This window comes from Thamnophis sirtalis, unplaced genomic scaffold (assembly GCF_051295495.1).
Source record: "Thamnophis sirtalis isolate CommonGarterSnake01/CBP01778 unplaced genomic scaffold, rThaSir2_p1.2 scaffold_6, whole genome shotgun sequence".
Taxonomy (NCBI): Eukaryota; Metazoa; Chordata; class Lepidosauria; order Squamata; family Natricidae; genus Thamnophis; species Thamnophis sirtalis.
In genome coordinates this window covers 131,039,075-131,065,001 of record NW_028261386.1, presented here as the reverse complement: position 1 = coordinate 131,065,001, position 25,927 = coordinate 131,039,075, and the positions used below count along the sequence as shown (strand labels likewise).

General features: G+C 43.3%; 1 protein-coding gene across 2 annotated transcripts; it reads right to left on the bottom strand.

Moving 5' to 3' along the window:
• Positions 1-1,790: 1,790 nt before the first annotated feature.
• On the bottom strand, positions 1,791-20,951 carry LOC106545397 (glutathione S-transferase). 2 transcript variants are annotated; one of them, XM_087718977.1, is made up of 7 exons: positions 20,817-20,951; positions 10,797-10,946; positions 8,972-9,023; positions 8,274-8,406; positions 6,162-6,303; positions 4,555-4,686; positions 1,791-2,303 (listed from the first exon to the last, which is right to left on the bottom strand). In XM_087718977.1, exons 2-7 carry the CDS (start codon positions 10,881-10,883, stop codon positions 2,181-2,183), a joined length of 669 nt encoding a protein of 222 aa, XP_087575103.1. In that variant the 5' UTR covers positions 10,884-10,946; positions 20,817-20,951; the 3' UTR covers positions 1,791-2,180. The 2 variants fall into 2 exon arrangements, with proteins under 2 accessions (XP_087575103.1, XP_087575102.1); XM_087718976.1 differs by lacking the exon at positions 20,817-20,951 and adding an exon at positions 13,176-13,286.
• Between the last annotated feature and the right edge of the window lie 4,976 nt (positions 20,952-25,927).

The following is a 25,927-nucleotide window of genomic DNA, read 5'->3' as shown; positions in this document are numbered from 1 at the left end:
ATCTATACTAGTCTCCCTTTATTTATTTATCAGCACAAATATAACGTATATATATGTGTGTGTGTGTGTGTGTGTGTGTTTTATTTGTGCTGATAAATAAAGGGAGCATCAGCACAAATTATCAGCACAAATAAAACACAAATATAACAAAGGCAACAGTAAAAAAATATTGGGTTTCTGTCGTGATGGACTCTTGTGACGAGCCGATTGACAGAGAATGGAAGCAGTTAGCTTCCTCACATAATTGGGGCATACCAGGGGTTGTGATTTTATATATATATTATATTATATTATATTATATTATATTATATTATATTATATTATATTATATTATATTATATTATATTATATTATATTATATTATATTATATTATATTATATTATATTATATTATATACCGTATTTTTCGGAGTATAAGATACACCTTCCCCCCCCCCCCAAAGGGTGAACATCTGGGCGCATCTTATACCCTGAATACAGCTTTTTTGGCTTTCCGAAACCCCACCCACCTTTACAAAAATGGCTGTGCATATCCTTTAGGAGGCTTGTAAAGTGCTCCTGGGGGCTGGGGAGGGCAAAAACGAGCAAAAAATGGGCCGCTTTTTGCTCATCCCCCCCCCCAGCCCCTAAGAGCACTCTACAAGCCTCCTAAAGACTATGTGTGCCCCCTTTTTTTGGCAAAAGGGTCGTTTTTTGCTCCTTTTTGCCCCCGTCCGGATCACACTCCCTTGTCACCTCCCCACTGCTCCAATGCTCAGGCGCCCTGCTCAGAGTCGGAACCCTGTCCAGGGTCCTCCACATCCTCCAGAGCCGACTCATAGGGCCCCTCGCTGTCGGAGTCTGGTGGCAGCTCCAACGGCTCCTGCTGGGCCACAACAGGTAGCAGTCTGGGGCTTTGGGTGGTAACCGGAGAGGCGTGGAGGGAATGGAGACCTGGAAATGGAGATTTCTGGCATGCCTCATATGTATAGTAATAGTACTAAAACTTATATACCACTCCATAGTGCTTTACAGCACTATCTGAGCAGTATACAGAGCCAGCATGTTCCTCCCAACAACCTGGGTCCTCATTTTACAGAACTCAGAAGGATGAAAGATAGAGTCAACCCTTGAGTAAGTCAGGATCGAACTCTTGGCAGTGGGCAGAATCAGCCTGCAGTACTGCATTCTAAGCACTGCGCCATCGTGGCTCTTAATGTATGTGGCGCACTAAGAGCTGGCCCTTTCCTGTCTTCCCACCACTGCTGCCCAAGTCAGATTCTTCTTCCACAGCTCCATCCTAGAGGGTCCCAGGCAGGGGTGGGTTTCAACCGGTTCGTGGCGGTCCCTGCGAACCGGTTGGTCGGTGAATGCGGAAGTAAGTAACTTCCGGGAATGGCGAAGGGCCCGCCCGCCCGCCCGCGGTCCTTACCCAGTTTTGACGGGTTCTGCACTTCCACGCATGCGCAGGACGCATACAGTTCCTGCGTGATCCTCCAGGAGCAGCTGGAGCGTCGTGCAGACGCTAGTACGCATGCGTGCTAGCGGTTGGAACGGGGCGAGAAACCCACCCCTGGTCCCAGGGATCAGGAGGGGGATGGGTTTCCAGTGTACTATATGTGTTTTGCCACTTTCCAACTCTCAGCTGCGGACTAGTTTGTTCACATAAGCAAAAGTTTGCAATTTGAAGATTCATTAGTAGTCAAAGTAGATGTCTGTAGACTAGAATGCATTGCTATGATTAAAAAAAATAGAATGTATTGCTGTAAATTGAAAGGATTAAGGTCTGCATAGACTTGCGCAGAATTACATTTTACGTGGTAACAAAAGAGAAATTTATTGAGTTCTTTTTCTTAAGTTATTACTACATAATAACAACTATAGAGATGGTAGTTAATGACATTCCAAATAAGACATCACTGGGTTTCTTTTAAGGTATAAACAGCAATAACAATAAAATCATATGGGGAAAAAAAAGTATTATACGCAATAATTTTAGATACAAGTCCTTCAAAAATATTTTTCATCTAAATTACTGATTTTTTTTTCACTGTTTCCAAAGGCTTGTGATTATAAAACTAAAAGGAATTGCAATTTTACTTAGTTTATCTTTCTAATGATAGAGGCAGTTAAAAGCAGCAATATATTGGGCGGTGGGAGGTGGGGAGAAACATGTTAGTAGAAATATTTGGAAAGCCCCTTTAGAAATTGAATATTTTTTTAATTTGTGCCAGCATGTTGTCATCCAATGGAGGTTTCCTTTGACTTCCAGGCTGCAAGAATTTCTTTATTGTAGGTATATTGCTTATTCTTGTTTTGAAAGCCTAGGAAAGATAGAAAAAAAAATCCTCTTAAAAAACAATGAAAAATAAGATATGAGTTTACCGCCTGAAAATGCTATCTATTTCTAGATGCAAAATGAAAATGTGAGGCTAGTTCAAAATGTTGAAGTACTAAAAGTTTTAAATGCTAATATTATTAAAGTACTGCAAGTAAACACGACAACGGGTGAGGTCAGAAATCTTAATTTCAAAGCATTCTTCTGAAAAGTAAATTGGAGATTAGCAGAAAAACGCACACTCCATAGAAGCTTGAGGAACTGGCTGTCATCGCAGAACGATTGTGAGATTTCCTTTTCCTTCATCCTTCAAATTTATACAATAAAATTGTTAGGTTATTATTGGCATTCATATAATTCCTCTACAGCAGGGCGTGGCCTGGATGCGTCACACACTGGCCACGCCCGGTTTAGCTACGGGGGGGGGGAAGTCGTGATATGTCACGTGATGACGCTATGACAATGCAATTTTGACTCTCCTGCTCTACAGAAGCAAGATTCTTCAAATAAAGCTCAGCCCTCACTAATTAAGCGAGTGTATATTGACTAAGAATCATATTTGACAGATAATATGTAAGTTTGTGGTTCTCGATAGTAGCTTTGTAATTTGTGTTAGATGTTCTTGGTGGAAGACTCACAAATCCTTTCCAGTATTTAGACTGCTAAGAAATCATTGGGGGAAAAAACCTACAAAGGTATTTCTATCCTCCCCTCCTCTCTCCCTCCCTCCTCTAGTCTTCCCTCTACATTCCTTTTTGCCCAATAAATCACCTGATGGTTGAGCAATTATTGGAAACAGTGCTTAAATACGGAGCAATCCGTACAGGTTCAAACTGCAATCCGGTCAAAGCTGCAATGAAAGAATCTGGCAATGTATCAAAGACCTGTGAGGCTTCGTGGTGTGTGTGGTTTTTAAACTTTGCCTTCTCGGCTCTTTTTGATCTACACCCAAAAATCAACTTCAAAGGAACATCAACTAGAGATGGTATTGATGAAAAGTGCCACAAGATTCTTCTGCAGCTAAACCGGAGGAAATCTACCAGTGCGGAGTCTGGCGAATCAGGAAATACGCGCATTTAAGTAAGAAAAAAGAAAGCACACTTAAGTTCTGGGACCTCATGAAATTGAGATTCAAAATCCTGATTGCACTTGGAAGAGGTGGTGGGTTTTTTCCTAAGCATGTGCCATGTATCAGCATAGGCCCCATGATGGTGAACTTATGGCACACATGCCCGAAGTGGCAAGCGGAGCCATGTCTCCTGGCACATCTGGCATCGCCTGTTCCTCTTCCAGGTTTCTGGTGCAACAATAAGCTGGCCTTCGCGCGTGCAGGAGTGCCAGAAACCGGAAGAACTAGTCTTCCAGTTTCTGGCGTGTGCATGCCCGCTGGCCAGCTGATCATTGCATGCCCATGTGTGCCAGAAACTAGAATACCAGCTGTCATGCGTATGTGGTGAGTTTCAAAATTTTTTAGACCCTCTTCTGTAGGTGTGGCCTGCTTTGTGGGAGTGGCTTGCTGGCCATGTGACCAGGTGGGGGTGGCCAACTTGTAAAATGTGGTGAGACTTAATTAACAATGGTCTTGCTTAGCAACCAAAATGTTGGCTCAGAAACTCTGGCATTATAGGAGGCTTTATAGGAGCCTGGGGAGGGAGAAAAGAGCCTCCCGCCCTCCCCCAGCGGATTCATGAGCTTCCCTGAAGCCCCTGGAGCGCAAAAAAACGGCCCTATGGGCAAACCGGAAGTTCGGGAACGGACTCCCGGTTTGCTCGGAGGGTCGTTTTGAGCACTCCAGAGGCTTCAGGGACCTTCAGGAAGCTTCCCTGAAGTCTTCGGCGCTTAAAACGACCCTCCGAGCAAACTGGAAGTGACTTCTGGTTTGCTTGGAGGGTTGTTTTGATTCATCCGGAGGCTTCCCTGAAGCCTCCGGGGAGCCTCCAGGGGGGCACGGGAGGCTGTTTTCGCCCTCCCCAGGCTCCTATAAAGCCTCTGGAGCCTGGGGATGGTGAAAAAAGCATGCAAAAAATGGGGTCGCGCCTGTAGTGCGTGCATGCGCACTGGAGGGGTGTCGCGCATTGCATTATGGGTGCGGCACGCCCGGACACGACCCCTCCTGCACTCCCCCTACTTATGGCACGTGAAAAAGGTTCGCCATCACTGATCTAGTCTCTGTATTTGCCTTATATACTGCAGTCACATGGCTTGCCAATTCCCACATGTTTTAATAGTGTCCTTACCTGCAGGAGAGGAAATTTAGTGAGAGCATCAGACTTGAATTCTTCAACCATTAAGATAGCTTCCAAGAGCTGAACATCTGCCCAACTAAACTGGTTACCAACCAGAAAATTTTGCCCATGATCTTTCAAAACCTGTAACATGAAGAAACCCAAGATAAGATGAAGGCATCTGTCTGCTAAGATTGCAAAAGGCAAATATATTATTTTAGACAGATAAGCTTCCCTGGTGCATTTCTAACAGATGCAATATTTGCAACAGGAGCAAAATAATTGCTTTGGCTGCTGGTGCTATAAAATGGATGGTTCTATACTCTTCTTTTTTTACTTTTCTTGTTTGGAGAGTATTCTGATTGCAAGATATAGATTTAATAAATAAATGCATTCTGCCGCATCACATATTTACATCTTGGGAAACCTACACTGGGGGGGATATAGATTCTGAGTCAACCTTTCCAAGCTTGTAGGTTTCAGACAGACTTGACTGCAACCCCCATCATCCTCAGCCAGTACAACCACGGGAATTACAAACGCTTTAGTTGAAGGGTGACAAACTCAAGGCCCGCGGGCCGGATCCAGCCGGTGGGACGCTTAGATTTGAGCCATGGGGCTGGCCTGGAAATATCAAAGGACCGGTCTGTGGTGCCTTTGCTGGCCAAAATGACAGAGGCCCCCCTATTGCTATTGCTATTGCTACAGTTTAATGCCAGATTTTACATACTGCATGTCCATTTAATCTACAATCAACAATATATTTTGTATTCTATATTCTATTCTGTATCTATAATTGACAGGCATTTCTATTTACTCTCCTGGAAATTTACCTCCCCTGTTAGATCTTGCATTATCATGCTATTTAGCAATAGCAATAGCAGTTAGACTTATATACCGCTTCATAGGGCTTTCAGCCCTCTCTAAGCGGTTTACAGAGTCAGCATATCACCCCCACAGTCTGGGTCCTCATTTTACCCACCTCGGAAGGATGGAAGGCTGAGTCAACCTATTTATGCTATTGTATTTTTATTATAAGTTGAATAATAAATATACAATAGTATAAATAGTTTTTCTAACAGGAAAAGCAATTTACTATTAATCAATGGGGTATACATTTAGAAATAAAAGGTTTAGTGGAATATGAAGAATAAGGAACAAATGTTTGCCGGTAGTAGTTGGTAGAAGAGATAGGAAAATTGTTATAATAAAAAACTGTGGAAAGAAAGAAGAGAAATGAAAAAAATGCATATTGAACTTGTGTCAATTACCCACACGCATACACCCACACACCCACATACACAAACACGTCCCTCCAAAGTCAAACACATCCCTGATGCGGCTCTCAATGAAATCGAGTTTGACACCCTTGCTTTAATTCAACCCAACTAGAAGGAAATACATGGGGAACAGAGGTTGGTTTCTGTCAGTTCGCCCCGGATCGGGCAAACCTGTAATGGTGTCGGTAGGCTCCGCCCATCCACCCAGATGTTTCTGTGCATGCACAGAACTGCCGCACGAGTGAAATGCCGCATGAGTGAACCGGTAATAAAATAAATTGAAACCCACCACTGATGGGGAAGACGAGTTTTAAAGCCCCTGCCTCATTATCAACTTACCTTCTCGTAGACTGGAAAATATCTGGTTGCAGCTCTTTCAATAATTAAGTCGTTTTGCTTTTCTTTATTTTCCGCAGGCTGGAAAGGGAGCATCATTATCATTCCCATCAGATCCGTGGTTCCTTCCACATACATGTCAATCCTGAAAGACACGGTCAAAGGGGAGAGAGAAAATATTTTTAAAATTAGGTGCCCCTCAATTGGGCCCCAAGTGAGTGTAGAAACATGTATCCATTAGCTTGACCTGTATAAAAATTATTTAAAATTAGCAAGTTAGACTTTTTTGGCGGGGGAGGCCATTTAAGAAATTTAAACCTGATAGAAGTGTTGCAGCAGATTGAGGTTTGCAATCTACTTACGAAAGACCAGGACTCGAGACCACGAAGGTGCGAGAGAAACAGGTTTATTTGATGCATCGAGTTCAGCGTGTTCACACACCAAAATCTGAACTGCCTGGGCTCTGCCCAGGATGCTACTTTTATGCTGTGTTCCACACTGTGCATTCTCAAGGCGTTTCCATACACGAGACATTTCGAAAAGGAGAAGTTCATTTGGAATGTTAGCTGTTTCACCTCTGTTCTATCTCTCACCCACGCCTGGCTTCCTGTGCCCCTCCTTTACAGGGTCTTGCCACACTGTTCAACACCATTTTTAATACTTATGAGGAAGTCAGAAGTCAAAGTTGGAAGCTAAAAGTCAAAGTTAGAGAGAAAGTTCACTCAAGCTAAAGATCAAGCTAATATGAATTTATAAGGTCCATTCTATTAAGACCACCTAACCTGGCCAGCCACTGGTGGGTTTACCTGTGCACCCCCTCCTGCATCAGAAGCATTTCTACATCCTTCTTAGTTCACGTGTGCAACTTGAGGCCTGATTCCACTTTGCATAGCAATAGCAATAGCAGTTAGACTTATATACCGCTTCATAGGGCTTTCAGCCCTCTCTCAGCGGTTTACAGAGTCAGCATATCGCCCCCACAGTCCGGGTCCTCATTTCACCCACCTCGGAAGGATGGAAGGCTGAGTCAACCTTGAGCCGGTGAGATTTGAACCGCTGAACTGCAGATAACAGTCAGCTGAAGTGGCCTGCAGTACTGCACTCTAACCACTGCGCCACCTCAACTCTTACATGCATTAAATGCATTAAAGATTAGTCAGTTCAGTTAGTTAAAGATAGTCGGTTCCTTTCCATAGATTGCCATTTATTAATGCATATTAAAGGTGCGTTAATAATTGGCAATCTATGAAAGGGGAACTGACTGTTTTGGCAAAAAAAAGGGATTTAAAAACATCTTCCACAGCTGCTATCCTATAAAACATATTTTTCTAAGATCACTGTGCATGAGGAGAACTCCCAGTGCTGGCCTTCAAATGAAACACTTCAAGCAACATGGCCGATATTGAAAGAAGCTGAACCGAGGTGGCGCAGTGGTTAGAGTGCAGCACTGCAGGCTACTTCAGCTGACTGCAGTTCTGTAGTTCGGCTGTTCAAATCTCACCGGCTCAAGGTTAACTCAGCCTTCCATCCTTCCGAGGTGGGTGAAATGAGGACCCGGATTGTTGTTGGGGGCAATATGCTGACTCTGTAAACCTCTTAGAGAGGGCTGAAAGCCCTGTGAAGCGGTATATAAGTCTAACTGCTATTGCTATTGCTATTGAAAATTTAACTCATTAATCGCAGGAAGACCATAAGTTCCTCATTCCTGCTTCAGAGGAATGCTTTCAAAAAAATAAAGTTTTGCTACATACACTTTACAATCTTGCCGTTCAAATCATTGTTTTCCTACTCATTTCCGCATTGCTAAAAAGCTACTCGCCCCAATCATTTGAAGCCCAAATGAAAGATTTTACCAGGCAGGGAAAATAATAATACCGTATTACTGAATCTGTATTGCAAAAACTGGAGTGACCAGCAGATGGGAGAAAAGAGCTACAAAAAGATCCATCTCTTTGTCACCATCTAGTGGTTGTTTGCAACACTGCAGTCTATACTGTATTCTTGAATGCTAATATAAAGCTACACCTCAAAATACATCGGTATTGCATGTTATATTTCCGTTACAAGTTTGTAATAAATTCTAGATTTTAATCAAGATAGTCATAACCCCCGTACAGTGCTCTTTCTTTCAAATCCTTTCCATAGAGATTGTATTTTGCTGCAATATAGCAGAGAATGGCTCGTGTTTGCACCAGCTTCATCCCATCTATTTCCACCATGGGCACTTGCTGGAAAAGCAGGCATCCATCTGGTGAAAGACAAACAAGAAAAAAAAAATTCAGAAAATAGAAATTCAATTTAAATGAAAATAAAAAATGTTAATTGAATATTTCAAATTGATTCGATGTGCCTATTTAATATGCTTTACTATTTTTTAAAAAAAACATGTGCAAGGATTACAGACTTAGGCTAGATAGAGCAACATCCACATATAACCAGGATATTTAATTAATATGTATTAATTTCTGGGCTTCAACTCCCAGCAATTTTAGGAACAATTTTGCTGGTTGCGGAAATCAAATGAAGCTCATCATAGGAAGGGCTCTTTTCCGAGCGCCAAGTCATTCACATTGTGGGGACAATTCTACTCATGATCCAAATGTACAGATAAGATACATGGAGCTAAGTAGTATAAGGAATAATTAAAAAAAATTCCCTGTTTAGGATTGGCTCCAAAAACAAGCTATCAACAGCCCAAGCTCCCAATACATCTTTGCAATTGAGATGATGCCATTCAATTCACCTCAAACTCTCGCCCTGATCTCATGATAAAGTGGATAATAAGTTTTATTTAAAATTTGCACCCAACTCACCACTGCGCAACTTCTCCAGATCTTTATTCGTTTCCAAAAATTGTTCTTCAAACTGCAATGCAGAAATAAAATGAAATGCTTTCCCCTTGTTTTAGAAGATCGTTTTGGAGAAAAACCAGTAGCTCACGCTTGGCTTTTTTTGGGAGGGGGGGGGGGAAACAAGTTGTGTTTTTTAAAATAACCACTCCAATATAACAGAGGTTTCCTATTCACGAGTAAAGGCTGGTTCAGGTTTTTATGAAGAAGTAATAGCAATAGCAATAGCAGTTAGACTTATATACCGCTTCATAGGGCTTTCAGCCCTCTCTAAGCGGTTTACAGAGTCAGCATATCGCCCCCACAGTCTGGGTACTCATTTCACCCACCTCGGAAGGATGGAAGGCTGAGTCAACCTTGAGCCGGTGAGATTAGAACCGCTGAACTGCAGATAGCAGTCAGCTGAAGTGGCCTGCAGTACTGCACCCTAACCACTGCGCCACCTCGGCTCTTCAAGTAATAGGTGCCTTTGCAAAATGGCAGTGGAAAGAACCTGTTGCATTTGCAAAGAGGCTGCCATAACTACAGCACCAGTTTAAAAGGTCCCAAATCAAGGGTGGAATTCAGTAGGTTCTGACAGGTTCTGGAGAACCAGTAATGGAAATTTTGAGTAGTTTAGAGAACCGGCAAATACCACTTCTGGCTGGCCCCTGAGTGGGGAGGGAATGGAAATTTTGCCCTGCCAAGCCCACCACGCCATGCCCACAGAACCGGTAGTAAGCAAATTTGAATTTCACCACTGTCCCCAAATCCTTCAAGGTGGCCTGTAATTTCAGCCTCGCAGTTTTCATGCCCTTGTTCTGGAATATTTCCTTCAATTTCCTCACCTAGCACACGAACATTGCTAGTGCCCTTTGATCCAAATTCTAATCAAATTCGACTCTGCCCGAGCTTGTTACAATCAACCAAGGTCAGCTTTACAGAAAGCAAAAGGCTTTACAAGCGTATCGCCTAAAAAGGAAACCAGCTCCGCTGATTTTAATTGCATTGTAAAACATGGCTTTGATCTGGAACTCTCATCCCCTTTCCCGATTCTGATTTCATTGTCCAAACAGGTATATTAACCCTCCCCAAACTTGCATTGATTATCATCTCTCTCTCTCTTTTTTGTTTTTTTGCACCCCAGATGCTTTAAATTCACCGATCCAGAGCCTCTCTCTAAGATTTTGAAAAATCCGTTTCACAAGAGAAAAGAAAGGGGAGCCCAAGGCAGAAAATATCTTAGGAATGCTTTGATTCTTGCACCTGTGGATGTGTCAACCCATCCATTTGATGAAGAATCTGTTGCAAGGGTGAATCATTGGTTAGTCTCTGATGTTGAATGTTGAATGTTGATTTTATTTATATGCCGCCCTTTTCCCCCGAGGGGGACTCAGGGCGGCTCACAACTCAACCAGGGAAGGGGGATACAACCAGAAAATTAAAAACAACACAAAAACAATACATAATTTAAAACGCACAACAGTCATACCAATTCGAGACGGGGGCAATAGTTCTTCAGCCCCAGGCCTGTCTGAACAGCCAGGTTTTAAGGGCTTTGCGGAAGGCCTGGAGGGTGGTGAGGGTTCGAATCTCCATGGGGAGTTCGTTCCAGAGGGCTGGAGCAGCCACAGAGAAGGCTCTCCTCCGGGTAGTCGCCAGTTGACACTGGCCGGCGGATGGAATTCGGAGGAGGCCTAATCTGTGGGATCTAATCGGTCTAGTGTAGGTGATTGGCCTTTTGAGATGCCAGCCAAAGCACTGGCTGAATCCTGTGCCGTATGCCTGCAAAAAGCATGATAAAACAGACCTCAACTCCGGCTGCCGCGAGTAGCCAGCGGATAGATTCCATTTTCCCTCTTCCTCGAGTGTAGTGCAGTTTCGGTTTCCCTGCCATCTTTCTGGAAATTCTTCAGACTCTCAAACTCAGTTCAGTAGGAAGATGGGCTTTGTGGATGTCCTAAAAGAGAAGTGGAAGAGGAGCCATTATGAACCCAGAAGTCACTGCTTTTGCCACCAAAACTCATGAAATACAGTCCACGTAGCATACCCCCCCCTGAGATCCGGACCCTCCCCACTCTCTCGGCCTTCCGAAAGTCTATTAAGACCTGGCTGTTCCAGCAGGCCCGAGGCTGCTGATCCTTGATTGATCTCCAGCCCCACTAAGATTGAGTGCATGTTGTGTTTTTAATTTACTTTGTCTTGTATTTTAAATCCTTTTAATATTTTTTTAAATTGTTTTTATGTAAGCTGCCCGGAGTCCCTCGGGACTGGGCGGCATACAAATACATTAAAACCTAAACCTACCCTGAGCTGAACTTCTGGACTGATCTTCTAAAGAGCCAAGGTGGCGCAGTGGTTAAATGCAGCACTGCAGGCTACTGCTAGATCAGCAGGTCAGCGGTTCAAATCTCACCGGCTCAGGGTTGACTCAGCCTTCCATCCTTCCGAGGTGGGTAAAATGAGGACCCAGATTGTTGGGGGCAATATGCTGACTCTCTGTAAACCACTTAGAGAGGCCTGAAAGGCCTATGAAGCGGTATATAAGTCTACTGCTATTGCTATTCTTCAAGAAGACCAGGCTGCCACTTAATGGTTGGGTTCAGAGGTGGTATTCTACCGGTTTGGACCGGATCGCCCGAACCCGTAGCGGAAATCATGGGTGGCTTTGCCTACCCGCACCCAGCTCTATGGCATCCCACTTAGGCCCTTTTTTTGCCAAAAGCACATGCACGACCGCGAACAGGTAGGGAAGTTACGTGTAAACCACCCCTGGTTGGGTTCCCACCTTAAACAGAATTCAACAGATCTAATTTTCCTCAACGGCACCACCAGCAGTTGGAAAACCTGGCATTCTTAAATTTCTACTTGCCAGCCCTTCTTCAACAATGGAAAAGCCTTGCTAAAAACCCATTTGAGAAGTTGACTTTAGAAAATCTAAAACTACACTTTGAAGTATCAACATCTAGCTTGAAAGTTAAGAAACCTACAACGGAACAGAATAACCAAGTTGGAAGGGACCTTGTAGGTCATCTAGTTGAACCCCCCCCCCGCCCAAGCAGGAGACCCTACACCATCAAGAGCCGAGGTGGCGCAGTGGTTAAATGCAGCACTGCAGGCTACTTCAGCTGACTGCAGTTCAGCAGTTCGGCTGTTCAAATCCCACCAGGCTCAGGGTTGACTCAGCCTTCCATCCTTCCGAGGTGGGTGAAATGAGGACCCGGATTGTTGTTGGGGGCGATATGCTGACTCTGTAAACCGCTTAGAGAGGGCTGAAAGCCCTATGAAGCGGTATATAAGTCTAACTATTGCTAAGTCTAACTATTGCATTGCTGACAGATGGCAGTCCAGTCTCTTCTTGAAAGCTTTCAGGGATGAAGCTCCCACAATTTCTGAAGGCAACTTCTGTTCCATTGGTTGATTGCTCTCACTGTCAGAAAATTTTCTCCTTATTTCTAGGTTGAATCTCTCCTTGATCAGTTTCCATCCATTATTCCTTGTCTGGCCTTCAGGTGCTTTGGGAAAAAGGTTGGACCCCCCCCCCTTCTCTTTGTGACAGCCCCTCAAATATTGGACCACTGCTATCAGGTCTCCCCTGATCTAATTAAGGCTCCATTGTGGCTCAATTTTAAGCCAGCATATCTCTTCTGTCTCAAAGCAATTTGTTTCAGCTTAGATACATCTCCCCCAAATCTACCAACTCCAGACAGCTTCAAGTTACCTATGCAATCCCAGAAGTATCTAATATAATAATAATATACATTGCAGGGTCTGAATCAGGGGTGGGTTTCAACCGGTTCGCGGCAGTCCCTGCGAACTGGTTGGTCGCCGAACCCGGAAGTAAGTAACTTCCGGGAACAGCGAAGGGTGCGCCCGCCCGCCCGCGGTCCTTACCCGGTTTTGACGAGTTCTGCGCTTCCACGCATGCGCAGGACGCATACAGCGCCTGTGCAAACGTCCAGGAGCAGCTGGAGCGTCGCGCAGACGCTAGTACGCATGCGTGCACCGCGCGCGTGCACGAGGATGCCGCCGCCCCCGTTCCAACCGAACCGGTTGGAACAGGGTGAGAAACCCACCCCTGGTCTGAATGTATCTGTAATCTGAAATCTAGCATAAACGTCCGTGTAGATCACACTGCTTATCGTAGCAGGCACTGTAACTGCCAGAAGAAGCAATTAAAAGCACTCACCGGGTGTAACTTCTCTGCTGGGTAATTATTGTTGTGAGAAACGACTCCCGAATCAGCAAAGAGCCTGAAATTCTGCCCGCTTTTGTACAATAGCACCTTTGGGGAGGAGGGAATTGGACAGGGGGACATAACCCAGTTTTAAAAAAAAAAACGCTTAGTCATACCATATCTGCTTTCAAGGATGAAGGGGTTCGGATTAATTTGTGAGCTAAATTTTGCAACAATTAAAAAAAAAAAACCTTGACAGAGCAGATGATTAACTTGGGTTTAGAGCTGGTGAAGGAAGTTCACTTATCAGGGTCATTCGTCAGCTATGCAACAGAGAGACCATTCAGCAGGAATACTGTAGTTTCTTTCACACAAGGGGGGAAAAAATGTATCAGTTGAATTTCATGCTGTCATGCAGCTGATAGAGGGAGAGAAAAAAAATATATATTCACCAGCCTTTGGGGCCCAGTTTAGCTCCAGTCCTGACAAATTATATTCACACAGTTGTCTTGGTTACAAATTGGCTCTGCCAAATTGACTTGGGGCCCTTTCTGGAATAGCGAGTAGATTCGATAAAATCCTCCCTCGAGCCCCTTTATATGGACTGGGATCTTTTTGTCTAGTCGATTAATCATATTAATGTTTTAATGCTGAATGCTTTAACATTTATAACTTTTCATTGTCTTTATTGCGTGACCCGACAAAAGCGCGCACGACAAAACCGTGGCGCGAAAACCGTGACGTCATCAATGTGCCGACAACACCGCGCTGACAGAAGCGCGATTTAAGTTAAGGTTAGGGTTAGGGTTAGGGTTAGGGTAAGGTTTAGGTTTAGGGTAAGGGTTAGGGTTAGGGTTAGGGTTAGGGTTAGGGTTAGGGTTAGGGTAAGGGTTAGGGTTAGGGTTAGGGTTAGGGTTAGGGTTAGGGTTAGGGTTAGGGTTAGGGTTAGCTCTGGGCAGCTGATATAGTAGAGCCGAGGTGGCGCAGTGGTTAGAGTGCAGTACTGCAGGCTACTTCAGCTGACTGCAGTTCTGCAGTTCGGCTGTTCAAATCTCACCGGCTCACGGTTGACTCAGCCTTCCATCCTTCCGAGGTGGGTGAAATGAGGACCCGGATTGTTGTTGGGGGCGATATGCTGACTCTGTAAACCGCTTAGAGAGGGCTGAAAGACCTATGAAGCGGTATATAAATCTAACTGCTATTGCTATTGCTATTGCTAATGGGGCCTATTGAGACCAAAGCAAAATTATGAAGGGCTGACAGTTCATCGGGTTCTAAGAAAAACCGAGTTCCAAGTTATCCCTTGTGAATGTTTGGTCTTTAAATGTTTGATAATACATGGCGGAGTAAACATCTTCGAAGGAGTGGAGGCACGTGGTCAGTGACTGGATGTTGTTTTCTGACTGGCCAATCCAGATAATGGAGATTATCCAGAAAATCCACTTGCATTCTGGACAGCTGCTCACGAATGAGCAGCAGGAATTGAGGTTTCTGCAGTCAGATTGTGAATCGAACACCTCAGGGTTGAACAAATTCCAGGAAGCTCGAAACAGCAATGTAATCCTTATTAGGTACACTGCCAAAATTGGGTCTTAGCAGTTTTTCAGCTATTAAGAATCTTAAAATGTCTGATAACATACACTGGGTGACTTCACTGCAATTCTTAGCAGAAAATAAATGTTCTAAAGAGTTTAAGTAGGAAAAAAAGACAAAGAAACCCTCCCTCCTCTCTTTTTTTTAATAAACAGCAACTAAAATGTTGATTTTGGAAATTTAGAAACAGACTAATAGGATTTGAAATAATATTTTGAAATTAATTATAAATATCCTACCCCTGTAAAAATTCTGTTTGAATTCTTTTTTTAAAAAATAGCCGAGGTGGCGCAGTGGTTAGGGTGCAGTACTGCAGGCCGCTTCAGCTGACTGCTATCTGCAGTTCAGCGGTTCTAATCTCACCGGCTCAAGATTGACTCAGCCTTCCATCCTTCCGAGGTGGGTGAAATGAGGACCCAGACTGTGGGGGCGATATGCTGACTCTGTAAACCGCTTAGAGAGGGCTGAAAGCCCTATGAAGCGGTATATAAGTCTAACTGCTATTGCTATTTAAAAATATTAGTATGGGAATTCGAACACTGGACACTAGAGGGAACCAGAAGGAATGGAACATTACAATTAAAGTGGAAAAACACTTTTTGGCTCACTAATACAAAATGAAGCGAAATATTCTAATATTTGAAGAATGATATTTGAACAACGTAACAATGAAAGGACATTTTTGAAGAATGGACCCAAAAGTTAATTTTTAACTGCCCTTGTAGACAGACCGTGTTTAAAAGAAGTTTTGAAAGAGAGAACAAGTTTTACCTAACTGGACTGAGGCTGATTTGACTTTTATTCATATTGTAAAACTCTTGTGTCGTTTTGTATAAATAGTTTTTATTCACATTGTAAAACTTGAATAGGTTTGTATAGTTTTTATTCATATTGTAAAACTCTTGTAACAAAATCTAGTTTTGTGTACCTCTTCTTCTTATTTAAGTATTAAATGCATAAAATAAAATACCATATTTTTTGGAGTATAAGATGCACCTTTTTCCCTCAAAAAAGAGGGTGAAAATCTGGGTGCATCTTATACATGAATACAGAATTGTTTGCCTCCCGAAACCCCACCCCTTTGCCAAAATGGCCTTGCATAGCTTTTAGGAGCCTTGCAAAGTGATCCTGGGGGCTAGGGAGGGCAGAAATGAGCAAAAAATGGGCCTTTTTTTCTCAGTTTTGCCCCCCCCCCAACCGCCAGGAGCACTCTATAAGACTATGTGTGTCCCTTATTTGAGAAAAAACGGACCCGTTTTTGGAAGGTCTGCAGAGTGCAAAAACTTTTTTTTTAATTTTCCTCTTCAAAATCTTGGTGCATCTTATACTCTGGTGCATCTTATACTCCAAAAAATACAGTAACTTTTGGTATATCTTTTTTTATTCTTAAAACAGTAATTAGGGCAAAGAAATGATGTTGATTTGGCCCCACCCACCCAGTCATATGACCACATAGCCACACCCACCCAGTCAGATGACCACATAATCCACACCCACCCAGTCAGATGATGACCCAGCCACGCTGACCCAGTCACATGACTACCTAGCCACATCCTCCCAGTCACATGACCACCTAGTCATGCCCACCAAGTCACATGACACCCAGCCATGACCCCTCAGTCACATGACCACCTAGCCACACCCACAGAACCTATTGTTAAATTATTTCAACCCCACCACTGATTGTTTCCCTATTTGCAAAGTGAGGTGCTAAAAGGGAAAGTGTAACCAATATAATTTTTGGAAATTGTCCCCTCTGGAACTGACTTGGTTCAAAAAAACCCAAAGCTTTCAAAATCAGTCCTGAGAAAATGAAGGCCTAAAAGTGTGGCTTTAACACAGAGGTGTCAAACTCACATCATCACAGCGGCATCATGTGACATATGGTAACTTTTTTCCCCTTCGCTAAACTAGGTGCAGGCATGGCCAGCACATGATGCACCCAGCCCATGGGCTGCAAGTTTGACACATGAATTCAGCTGTTTTCTCATTTGGAAAAAAAAATCCTACTATCAAATCACCATTACTTTCCAGAATGCTTTCTCCCTCTGCATAAATTGAATACTGTCAATCTATCAACAAAAGAAAGGATTTCCCACACCCTGAATAGCTGAGGGACGTCTACAATGGGAGCTCTTTAAAGGAGCTTAAATGCCAGCAGAGTATTTCTTCATATTTTATTTATTTATTCATTACAAATTTATATGGCTGCCCATTTCAGATCTGGTGAGTAATCAAATTCTGCTGAATGAGTTTATGTAACTATGAAAAACCGATGTTTGGTGAAACTAATTACTGTAACTGTGACAAAAGTCAAAGCCAGTAGAATTTTTTTTAACTGAATTAAGACAGCACAAATACATGTGTCTCTTGTTTCAAACACAGCAGCAACAATAGCAATAGCAATAGCAGTTAGACTTATATACCGCTTCATAGGGCTTTCAGCCCTCTCTAAGCGGTTTACAGAGTCAGCATATTGCCCCCAACAACAATCCGGGTCCTCATTTCACCCACCTCGGAAGGATGGAAGGCTGAGTCAACCCTGAGCCGGTGAGATTTGAACAGCCGAACTGCAGAACTGCAGTCAGCTGAAGTAGCCTGCAGTAGCCTGCATTTAACCACTGCGCCACCTCGGCTCTTGACCATGAGTTCAAGTTCGGGTTTAGGCATAAATCCAGCTGGGTGACCATGGGCCAGTCAATTTCTCTCAGCACTACTGTGTTTTCCCCAAAATAAGACAGGGTCTTATTTTCTTTTGACGCCTGAAATAAGTGCTTGGCCTTATTTTAGGGGAGGTCTTATTATTTTTGACGTGCAGGAGGCGGCGAGCATGGTCACCTCATGGCTGCAGCTGTGTTGCAATATTTTTGGGGAGGGGTTATTTTTGGGGAGGGCTTATTTTAGCACATGCGCTCAAAAGCCCGATTGGGCTTATTATCCGGGGAGATTTTATTTTCGGGGAAACAGAGTAGGAAGGAGACAAGAGTAAGTAAGCCACTTCTGAAAATCTTGCCAAGGAAATTGCAAGGATTAATCCATGCAATTTTCATGAGTCAGCACTGACTCAAAGGCTCCAAACCAATGACCCCCCCCCCCCAAAATATACTGTAACACCACCGAAGTAATGGCTTGATAACCATTTACGCATTGATTTCAGAAAGTTGATTCCTGAAGAGGCCTGAAGTAGCTTCAGGGGAACAGAGGAAATCTAACCTTGGTCTCCGCAGTACTGCCAAGAAAAGTTCCACATGTGGTTAACAGTGTAAAAATTAGATTCATACATAACTGCCCTATGCAACTGGCCTGTGTGTGTGTGTGTGTGTGTGTGTGTGTGTGTGTGTGTGTTGTCTTTTACAGGTAGTCCACGACTTATAATAGTTCATTCAGCGACCATTCCATGCTACAACAGCACTGAAAGTGATTATGACCTTTTTTCATAAGCTGCAAAACCGTTGTAGAATCACCATAATCCTGTGGTCAAAATTAAGGTGCTTGGTTCCTTCAATTCATAATTATCTATCAAGTAACAATAAGTCTTTAAAGTATAATAATACCACCTATCTCCAAGGAGAAAAAGCCGAAATTGGATCAAAGAATTCCCATTAATTTGTAATTCATAAGGATTGTTACAAATGAAAGAATATTAATGGTAATTTGAACACATTATGCTCAACGACAGCAAAATATTCAGTTATGTTTAATGCAAAACCAGTGATGTTATTCTTAACCTTAAGAATCGATGCACAAAAACTTGTAACCAAACGACATGCTTCATGAAATGGAGGAAAGGTTTTTTTTCTTGCTCTTGTTTTGTATGTGTTGTTTTGATTTTTTTTTAAAGAAAAAGAATAAAAATATATAATAAAAAAAATTAAGGTGCTTGGCAACTCATATTTTTGATAGTTGCTGTGTCCTGGGGTCATATGATCACCTTTTGCGAGCTTTTGCCAAGCAAAAATCAATGGGGAAACCAGATTCACTTAACAATCTTATTACTAACTTCAGTGATTCGCTCAAGAAAAGATCGTAAAACGAGGCAAAACTCACTTAACAACCGTCTCACTTAACAACATAATGTTTGTGCTTTGTGATCATAAGTTGAGGGCTACCTATATAGGGCAGTTTAGGAGCATTAAGAAACCACTATTAATGGCTAATAAGAATGGAATCGATAAATAGAAAGGAAAGGTTTAAAAGATTTGTACGTCTGTCCTGCAGTTCCTTGGAGTGTCTTTTTTAAAAGAATGGAGGGAAAGAGATGAGCCAAGAGTTAAATTCTCTTGCTGGCTAAATGAGCACTACAAATGGAAATCCCTCCCAAGCCAATATTTAAAGTATTGCATTTGCAAATATTGGGTTTAATTTGCAAATATTGGGTTTAATTTGCAAATATTGGGTTTAACCTACAGCTTCCCACCCTCTTCCAAAGGACAATCCTGCTATTTCTGGTTGACGTTTTGCAATCAGTTAACCAATTAACCAGCCTGAAAACGCACCTTGAACAGTTCATTGCACACCCTACTGCAAACGGCAAGACTTGTCTTTAATATATCAGTATGAAGAAGGCCTGCCTTCTGCATATTGACTCAGAAGAACGCGGCTCCACGGTGTTTAAGGCCCTTCTCAGTTTGAAAAGAGTTTTCAACAGAGGTTAGCAGCCTGCCAGAACGGAGGCATCCAAAGCTTTCCCTTAGATCTGCCAGAGCTTCATCTGTTGAATTGATAGCTGCCACAAAATACAATTCAGCCACTCTTCCCGAAAATAAGAATCCAAACTTCTGCTCTTTTGATGCTTATTTAGTTGTTTCTAAAATCCACATGGCTGCTTACAGAGTCTGGGCAGCGAACAGCAATGGCCACAAATCAGTGGTGGGTTTCAAAAAATTTTGGAACCTCTTCTGTAGGTGTGGCCTGCTTTCCGGGTCCACTGGTGGAACCTCTTCTAAGCGGTTCGGTAGATTTGACGAACCGGTTCTACCGAATAGGTGCGAAACCACCTCTGGTATCGGAACCCACCTCTACCACAAATATAACTCAGGTAAATTTGTGTTGTGCCAGTAAGCTCCTTCGTCAGATAGGTGTTTTTTTGTTTTTTTTTTACAATTCTCAATGAATTAATATTTTGTGTCACTTCTCCTACAGCTTGTCTACCTCGTTTCCCTGAAAATAAGACCTCCCTGGATAATAAGCCCAATCGGTCTTTTGAGTGCATGCGCTAAAATAAGCCCGCCCTCGAAAATAAGCCCTCCCTGAAAATATTGCAACACAGCAGCAGCCATGAGGTGATCACGCTCGCTGCCTCCTGCACAGGGGTGGGTTTCAACCAGTTCGCAGCAGTCCCTGCGAACCGGTTGGTCGGCGAACCCGGAAGTAAGTAACTTCCGGGAACGGTGAAGGGCCCACCCGCCCGCCCGCGCTCCTTACCCAGTTTTGATGAATTCTGCGCTTCCACGCATGCGCAGGATGCATACAGCGCCTGCGCAATCCTCCAGGAGCAGCTGGAGCATCGCACAGACGCTAGTACGCATGCGTGCACCGCGCGCGTGCACGAGGACGCTGCTGGCCCCGTTCCAACCGAACCGGTTGGAATGGGGTGAGAAACCCACCCCTGCTCCTGCACCTCAAAAATAATAAGACTTCCCCGAAAATAAGGCCAAGTGCTTATTTTGGGGTCAAATGAAAGACAGTAGTAGAATTCTTTTATTTTAAAAAATCCCAAAATAGCTTGCCAAATGTATTTCACACAGCCATTTCCTCTTCCTCCTCCCAACCAATGTTCAGATACTGAGAAAATAAAGCGTTAATGCCTTTCAGATCTGTCCTTTGTCCCCTCCTCCCTCTCTCTCTCTCTCTCTCTCTTTTCTTTCCTGCTCTCTGAAATCCATGTCCCACTTTCTCTAACCAATATTGCCAACTTTATAAAATATAAAAAAATGAGGGTTTAAGCTGAGACTATAGCATTTGCCTTACTTCCACATGCAGTTTGGATTTTAAAATCAGGCAAAGTAAAGCGAAAGTGATAAACTAGCTTCTTAATTCAGCCTAGATTTCTTTACTAACCTCCAAATCTCGCGTCCAGCTGAAAATTCTTGGCTGAGAACTTTAGGACGGTGTCTGCCACGTTGTTCAGTGCATTTACACAATGCCTGCTCCTGAACAAGTCAGGCACTTTTGTCTCAGGGGCCCAGCAAAACTTGAAATCCAATCTCTCTCTCAATCTCTCTCTCTCTCTCTCTCTCTCTCTCTCTCTCTCTCTCTCTCTCTCTCTCTCTCTCTTCTCTCTCTCTCTCCCTCCCTCCCTCCCTCTCTCTCTCTCTCTCTCTCTCTCTCTCTCTCTCTCTCTCTCTCTCTCTCTCTCTCTCTCTACCCTCCTCATGCTCAGTTGGAGCCTTCTCAGATTTCAAGAGGATAATTCTTAGAAAATGAGCTTCATGGCTTCTTAAATGACATTCAGATTTATTCCCTGCAGGCATTTTTGTAGGGTGGATCTCAACGATGAGACGCATTTGCTTTTAATTCTCAGTAGCAGTGAGAGGAGAGAGAAAGAGGCTTATACGCTCACACATTGTACCTACTACATGTATATTTCACGAGCCTGTATCTCCATTTTTTGTACACCCATGTCCTTAGTCATGTGTAGATGGGTGTATGCAGATTTAATAAAGCCGGGCCAATATAATTCTCGTCTCCCTACGAAAAGACGTTAAAACCTTAGACTCGATGCTCAGCATAATCTGTTTCATAACCAGATTGACATATCAAGTTGAAGCAGACTAATCACGAATTATCTGCTTAATCCACCTTAAACTATTGTGATGCGAATAAAATAACACAAAGCTTGCTTCCTTGAAATGAAGGCCAGAATGATAGTCAACCGATAAATAAACGATGCTGTGCCCTCAGGTCTTTCTGAAGTTTAGGCATCTCCTGTATATTATACATTCCCTTATATATTAGGATCTAGTTCACGCTGTTTGTTCCAGAGGTGGGTTCCTACCAGTTCGCACCTATTCAGTAGAACCGGTTCATCAAATCTACCAAACCAGTTAGAAGAGGTTCCACCAGTGGACCCGGAAAGCAGGCCACACCTACAGAAGAGGCTCCAAAAATTTTTGAAACCCACCACTGGTCCTTGGATATGATTATTCTACACTATCATGCTCCTATTTATAAAACTCGGTGCCTCTGTGAAAGGTAAGGATGACTACTGCGTTTGTGGTGCAATCAGAACATTGCGTGTGTTGAAGTTGTTTTAACGCAAACCAAAGATGCCCTTTGAAAAACAAGTTTACATCATATTCTTATGCATGCCAGTGCTGGGTGTGAGGTAATTTAAGGTGGTTCTGACAAGTGTCGTCGGCATCTTCATATCCGGTCACATGGGCGACAAGCCACTCCCATACGGGCACATGGGCGGCAAGCCACTCCCACAAAGGAGGCCACACCCACAGAGTAGGTTCGAACAATTTTTGAAACCCACCACTGCCACAAAGCATGAGCTTTCTTCAGTGCCCCTTAAACCCCAGTTCACATTTCTCTTGAGGAAGCTCCGTCTTTTAAAAGGCTATTTTGCATCTGGGAGAAGCGCCCAGATATTACATAATGTGTTTCTTGACAATGATGCGGTGCATGAAAACAGACCTGCGTGCGTAAATATTGAAGTGATCGGGTGGCCTTAGAAATGGAATAAATAAATAAATCTATGCATGCCTGGGCATGTCTCCTTTAATACAGGATATGTGTATATGACATAATTTATTGTTTGTCAATCACAGTTATGACATGAGAAACGCTGGTGCTTTTCAGTGAGCGGCTCTTGAGTGTGTGGGATAATGTCCAAGTAACACAAATCATTTGGCAATGACTAACTGTCCAGATAAGGCATTCACAACCTCTGCAAGAGCCAGGTCCATGGAACAGCATGGGTCCCTTGCAGACAAATTAGTAAAGAATTGTGGTGCATTATAAAGAGGAAGATCTTTTCCACACTTCAGTCTTAAGTATAATGTCAGCCCTGAAGTGGTTCCTTTAAGAATCTTTGGCCTGCCACATTCTAGTTAAGGGACAGGGAAAATAGCAAGGGGTAGTTTATAGTTTATAGTTTATTTATTTGTATGCCGCCCTTTTCCCTGAGGGGACTCAGGGCGGCTCACAAGTTAGGGGAAGGGGAGGACAAAACAAGTTATGAACATAAAACAATACATTGTTAAAAGAGAACACAACAATCATACCATTCAGGTGGGGTTAGGGTCTTTAGCCCCAGGCCTGCTGGGACAGCCAGATTTTAAGGGCAGTGCGGAAGGTCTGGAGGGTGGTGAGGGTACGAATCTCCACGGGGAGTTCGTTCCAGAGGGTCGGAGCAGCCACCGAGAAGGCTCTCCTCCGGGTAGTTGCCAGATGACATTGGCTCGTTGATGGAATTCGGAGGAGGCCTAATCTGTGGGATCTGATCGGTCTAGTGGAGGTAATTGGCAGTAGGCGGTCTCTGAAGTAGAATGTGTTGTTTTCAAAATAAAAAATTCCTTTCCAAGGAGGGAAGGAAGGAAGTAGAGAATGGAGGGACGAAGGAAAGGAAAGGAGTGGAGGGTAGAAGAGAGAGGAAGAGAAGGAGAGAAAGTAGGAGAAGAAGTGTGGTGGAGAGGTAAGGGAAGAAGAAAGAGGTAAGGGAAGGTGGGTAGAGGGGAGAGAAAAAGAAGAGGAGGGAGGAAGAGAAAGAAAGAGAAGGAGAGAAGGTAGGAAGGAGAAGAAAAAGGGTAGGAGTAAGAGGTAAGGGAAGGAAGAAGGGGATGGAGATGAGGAAGGAAGGAAGTAGAGAAGGAAGGGAGGGAGAAAAGAAAAGAAAGAGAAAACAAGGTGGTGTCTTAGCAGGTGCGAAGGATGGTAAAAAAAGCATTCTAAATTATACCTTACAACCTTCCAAATGGAATAATAATAATATAAGAATGGCAAAGAAAAAGAATAATTATGTGAATGTATATCTATAATCTGTATGTAAGAGAACAAATGACAGTAAAAATATATAGCATAATATAGGTAAATAATATTTGGTCATAAGTAGCTAAGTTTAAATAAATAAAGAATTGTACATACAAATGGATAACGAATAAGGAGATTATGAATGAAAGATGGAAATGTATAGTAGGGAAAACACTAACTGCAAAGAAACCGATTCGGAACTGCTGTATGATATACGATGGAACTTATTGTTCCTATGTTGTTTTTAAGTTATGTGTTTGTTTTTGTTGATGTGCTTATGTGTTTAAAATAAAATAAAAATTATCATATAAAAAATTCCTTTCCAGAAGTTCAAGGTCATCTTTTGTCTCCGCACTTTTACACCTGACCGGAAGCAGCTGGGTGTGGATGTCAGCGTGGAAGAAAAAGATTGGACCGTGTGATGGATTGTGGGTGAGGGGACCAGATCATGAACTTTTAACTGGGTGGGTGTCAGCGTTCCAAGTATCATGTAGAATTAAATCAGAGTCCAAGGCAAAACGATCCTTAAAGTTCCAATTTAATAAATCAGACATCTTAGGCACATCTGTGAAAAATCCCAATTCTGGAAATGACATCAGAATCCCACCCAGTTGAAAGTTCATGATCTACACTGGAGTAAAGGCCCTCCAGGCAATATCCATGTGAGATTTCCAAGAGGACCTGAAAACTAGTGTGATCATCCCAAGCTTTGCTAAAAGTAAATAGTTACTGGAGTAAACACACAGTGCTCCTGGTGATGGGCAACGGGTTTAGGCAGTATGCTGTTTTCTGCCACGGCATGCCCTTGCCAAGGGCCCGGTTTGTAAAGTTTTATAACCGTTGTGCCGAGCAGGTGCAAAGCACATTGGGGTGAGAAACTGATCTACCGGTTGAGAAAAGCCTTTGTTATTCTGCATCTGCATTTCCAGCTGTAGCTTCTACTATGCGTCATACTAATTTTTATATTAAAAGTTCACGCAGTGGTTAAACCAGTGGTGGGATTCAGCCAGTTCGCACCTATTTGGGAGAACCGGTTGGTAACTTTCTAAGCAGTTCAGAGGACCGAATGTTGGAAGAAATCTCCTTTTGTTTTTTCCCCACTTTACAGGGCTAATCCTGTAAGGAAGGCAGGAAGGAAACATTCTGGTGTTGTTTCTAGCTTAATCTTTATTGGCCTACTTACAGAAACTGCCCCTCCGGTTAACCCTTAGTACATTGTAACAGCTAAGGCGAAGCGCCCATCGACCTGAGTGACCTTGAGTTGGCCAAGCCCACCCAGTCACATGACCACCAAGCCCCACCTACCCAGATGGTCATTAGGGCAGAGAACCAGTTGTTAAATTATTTGAATCCCACCACTGGGTTAAACATGGTATTAGCTTCAGGATACACAATGAAGGACGGTTCTGTCATCTTGTTCAGAAGCAATCTTTTAATGTGCTCTTAATGCTCTCTTCTTAAGAACTCGGGCACACGACTTTTATATTTAAGCTGTATGTAAATGTATGCAAAAAACGTATGGCAAATATATTGGTTGCTGTTGGGAGCCGAGGTGGCGCAGTGGTTAGAGTGCAGCACTGCAGGCTACTTCAGCTGACTGCTATCTGCAGTTCAGCGGTTCAAATCTCACCGGCTCAGGGTTGACTCAGCCTTCCATCCTTCCGAGGTGGGTAAAATGAGGACCCGGATTGTTGTTGGGGGCGATATGCTGACTCTGTAAACCGCTTAGAGAGGGCTGAAAGCCCTATGAAGCGGTATATAAGTCTAACTGCTATTGCTATATGTTCTTAAGGTGTTAATGGAAGATCAGACACATTGTTATTCGCTTGCTAAGCCATGTCTGACTCTTTGTGACCCCATAGCATGCCAGGACCCCACATCAGGAGTGAAATGCTACTGGTTTGGACCGGTTCACCTAAACAGGTAGTAAAAAATGCTACTGGTTCTGGTGACCCAGTATTTCCGACGATCAGCTGTGATGCACGATTTATATTAACTAGAATCGTTGGATTTCCGCTCTTTCTAGCTAATCTAAACCGCGTGGCGCAGGAGATTCTTCCCCTTCGTGTTCTTACCTTTGCAGGGGCGCTCGGTAGTAGGCTCCGCCCACCCTCCCATACATCATCGCGTCCCGTTTTTGATGCTCTGCGCATGCACGGAGGTGGCGCGTGCGTGCGAAGCCAACATGCATGCGT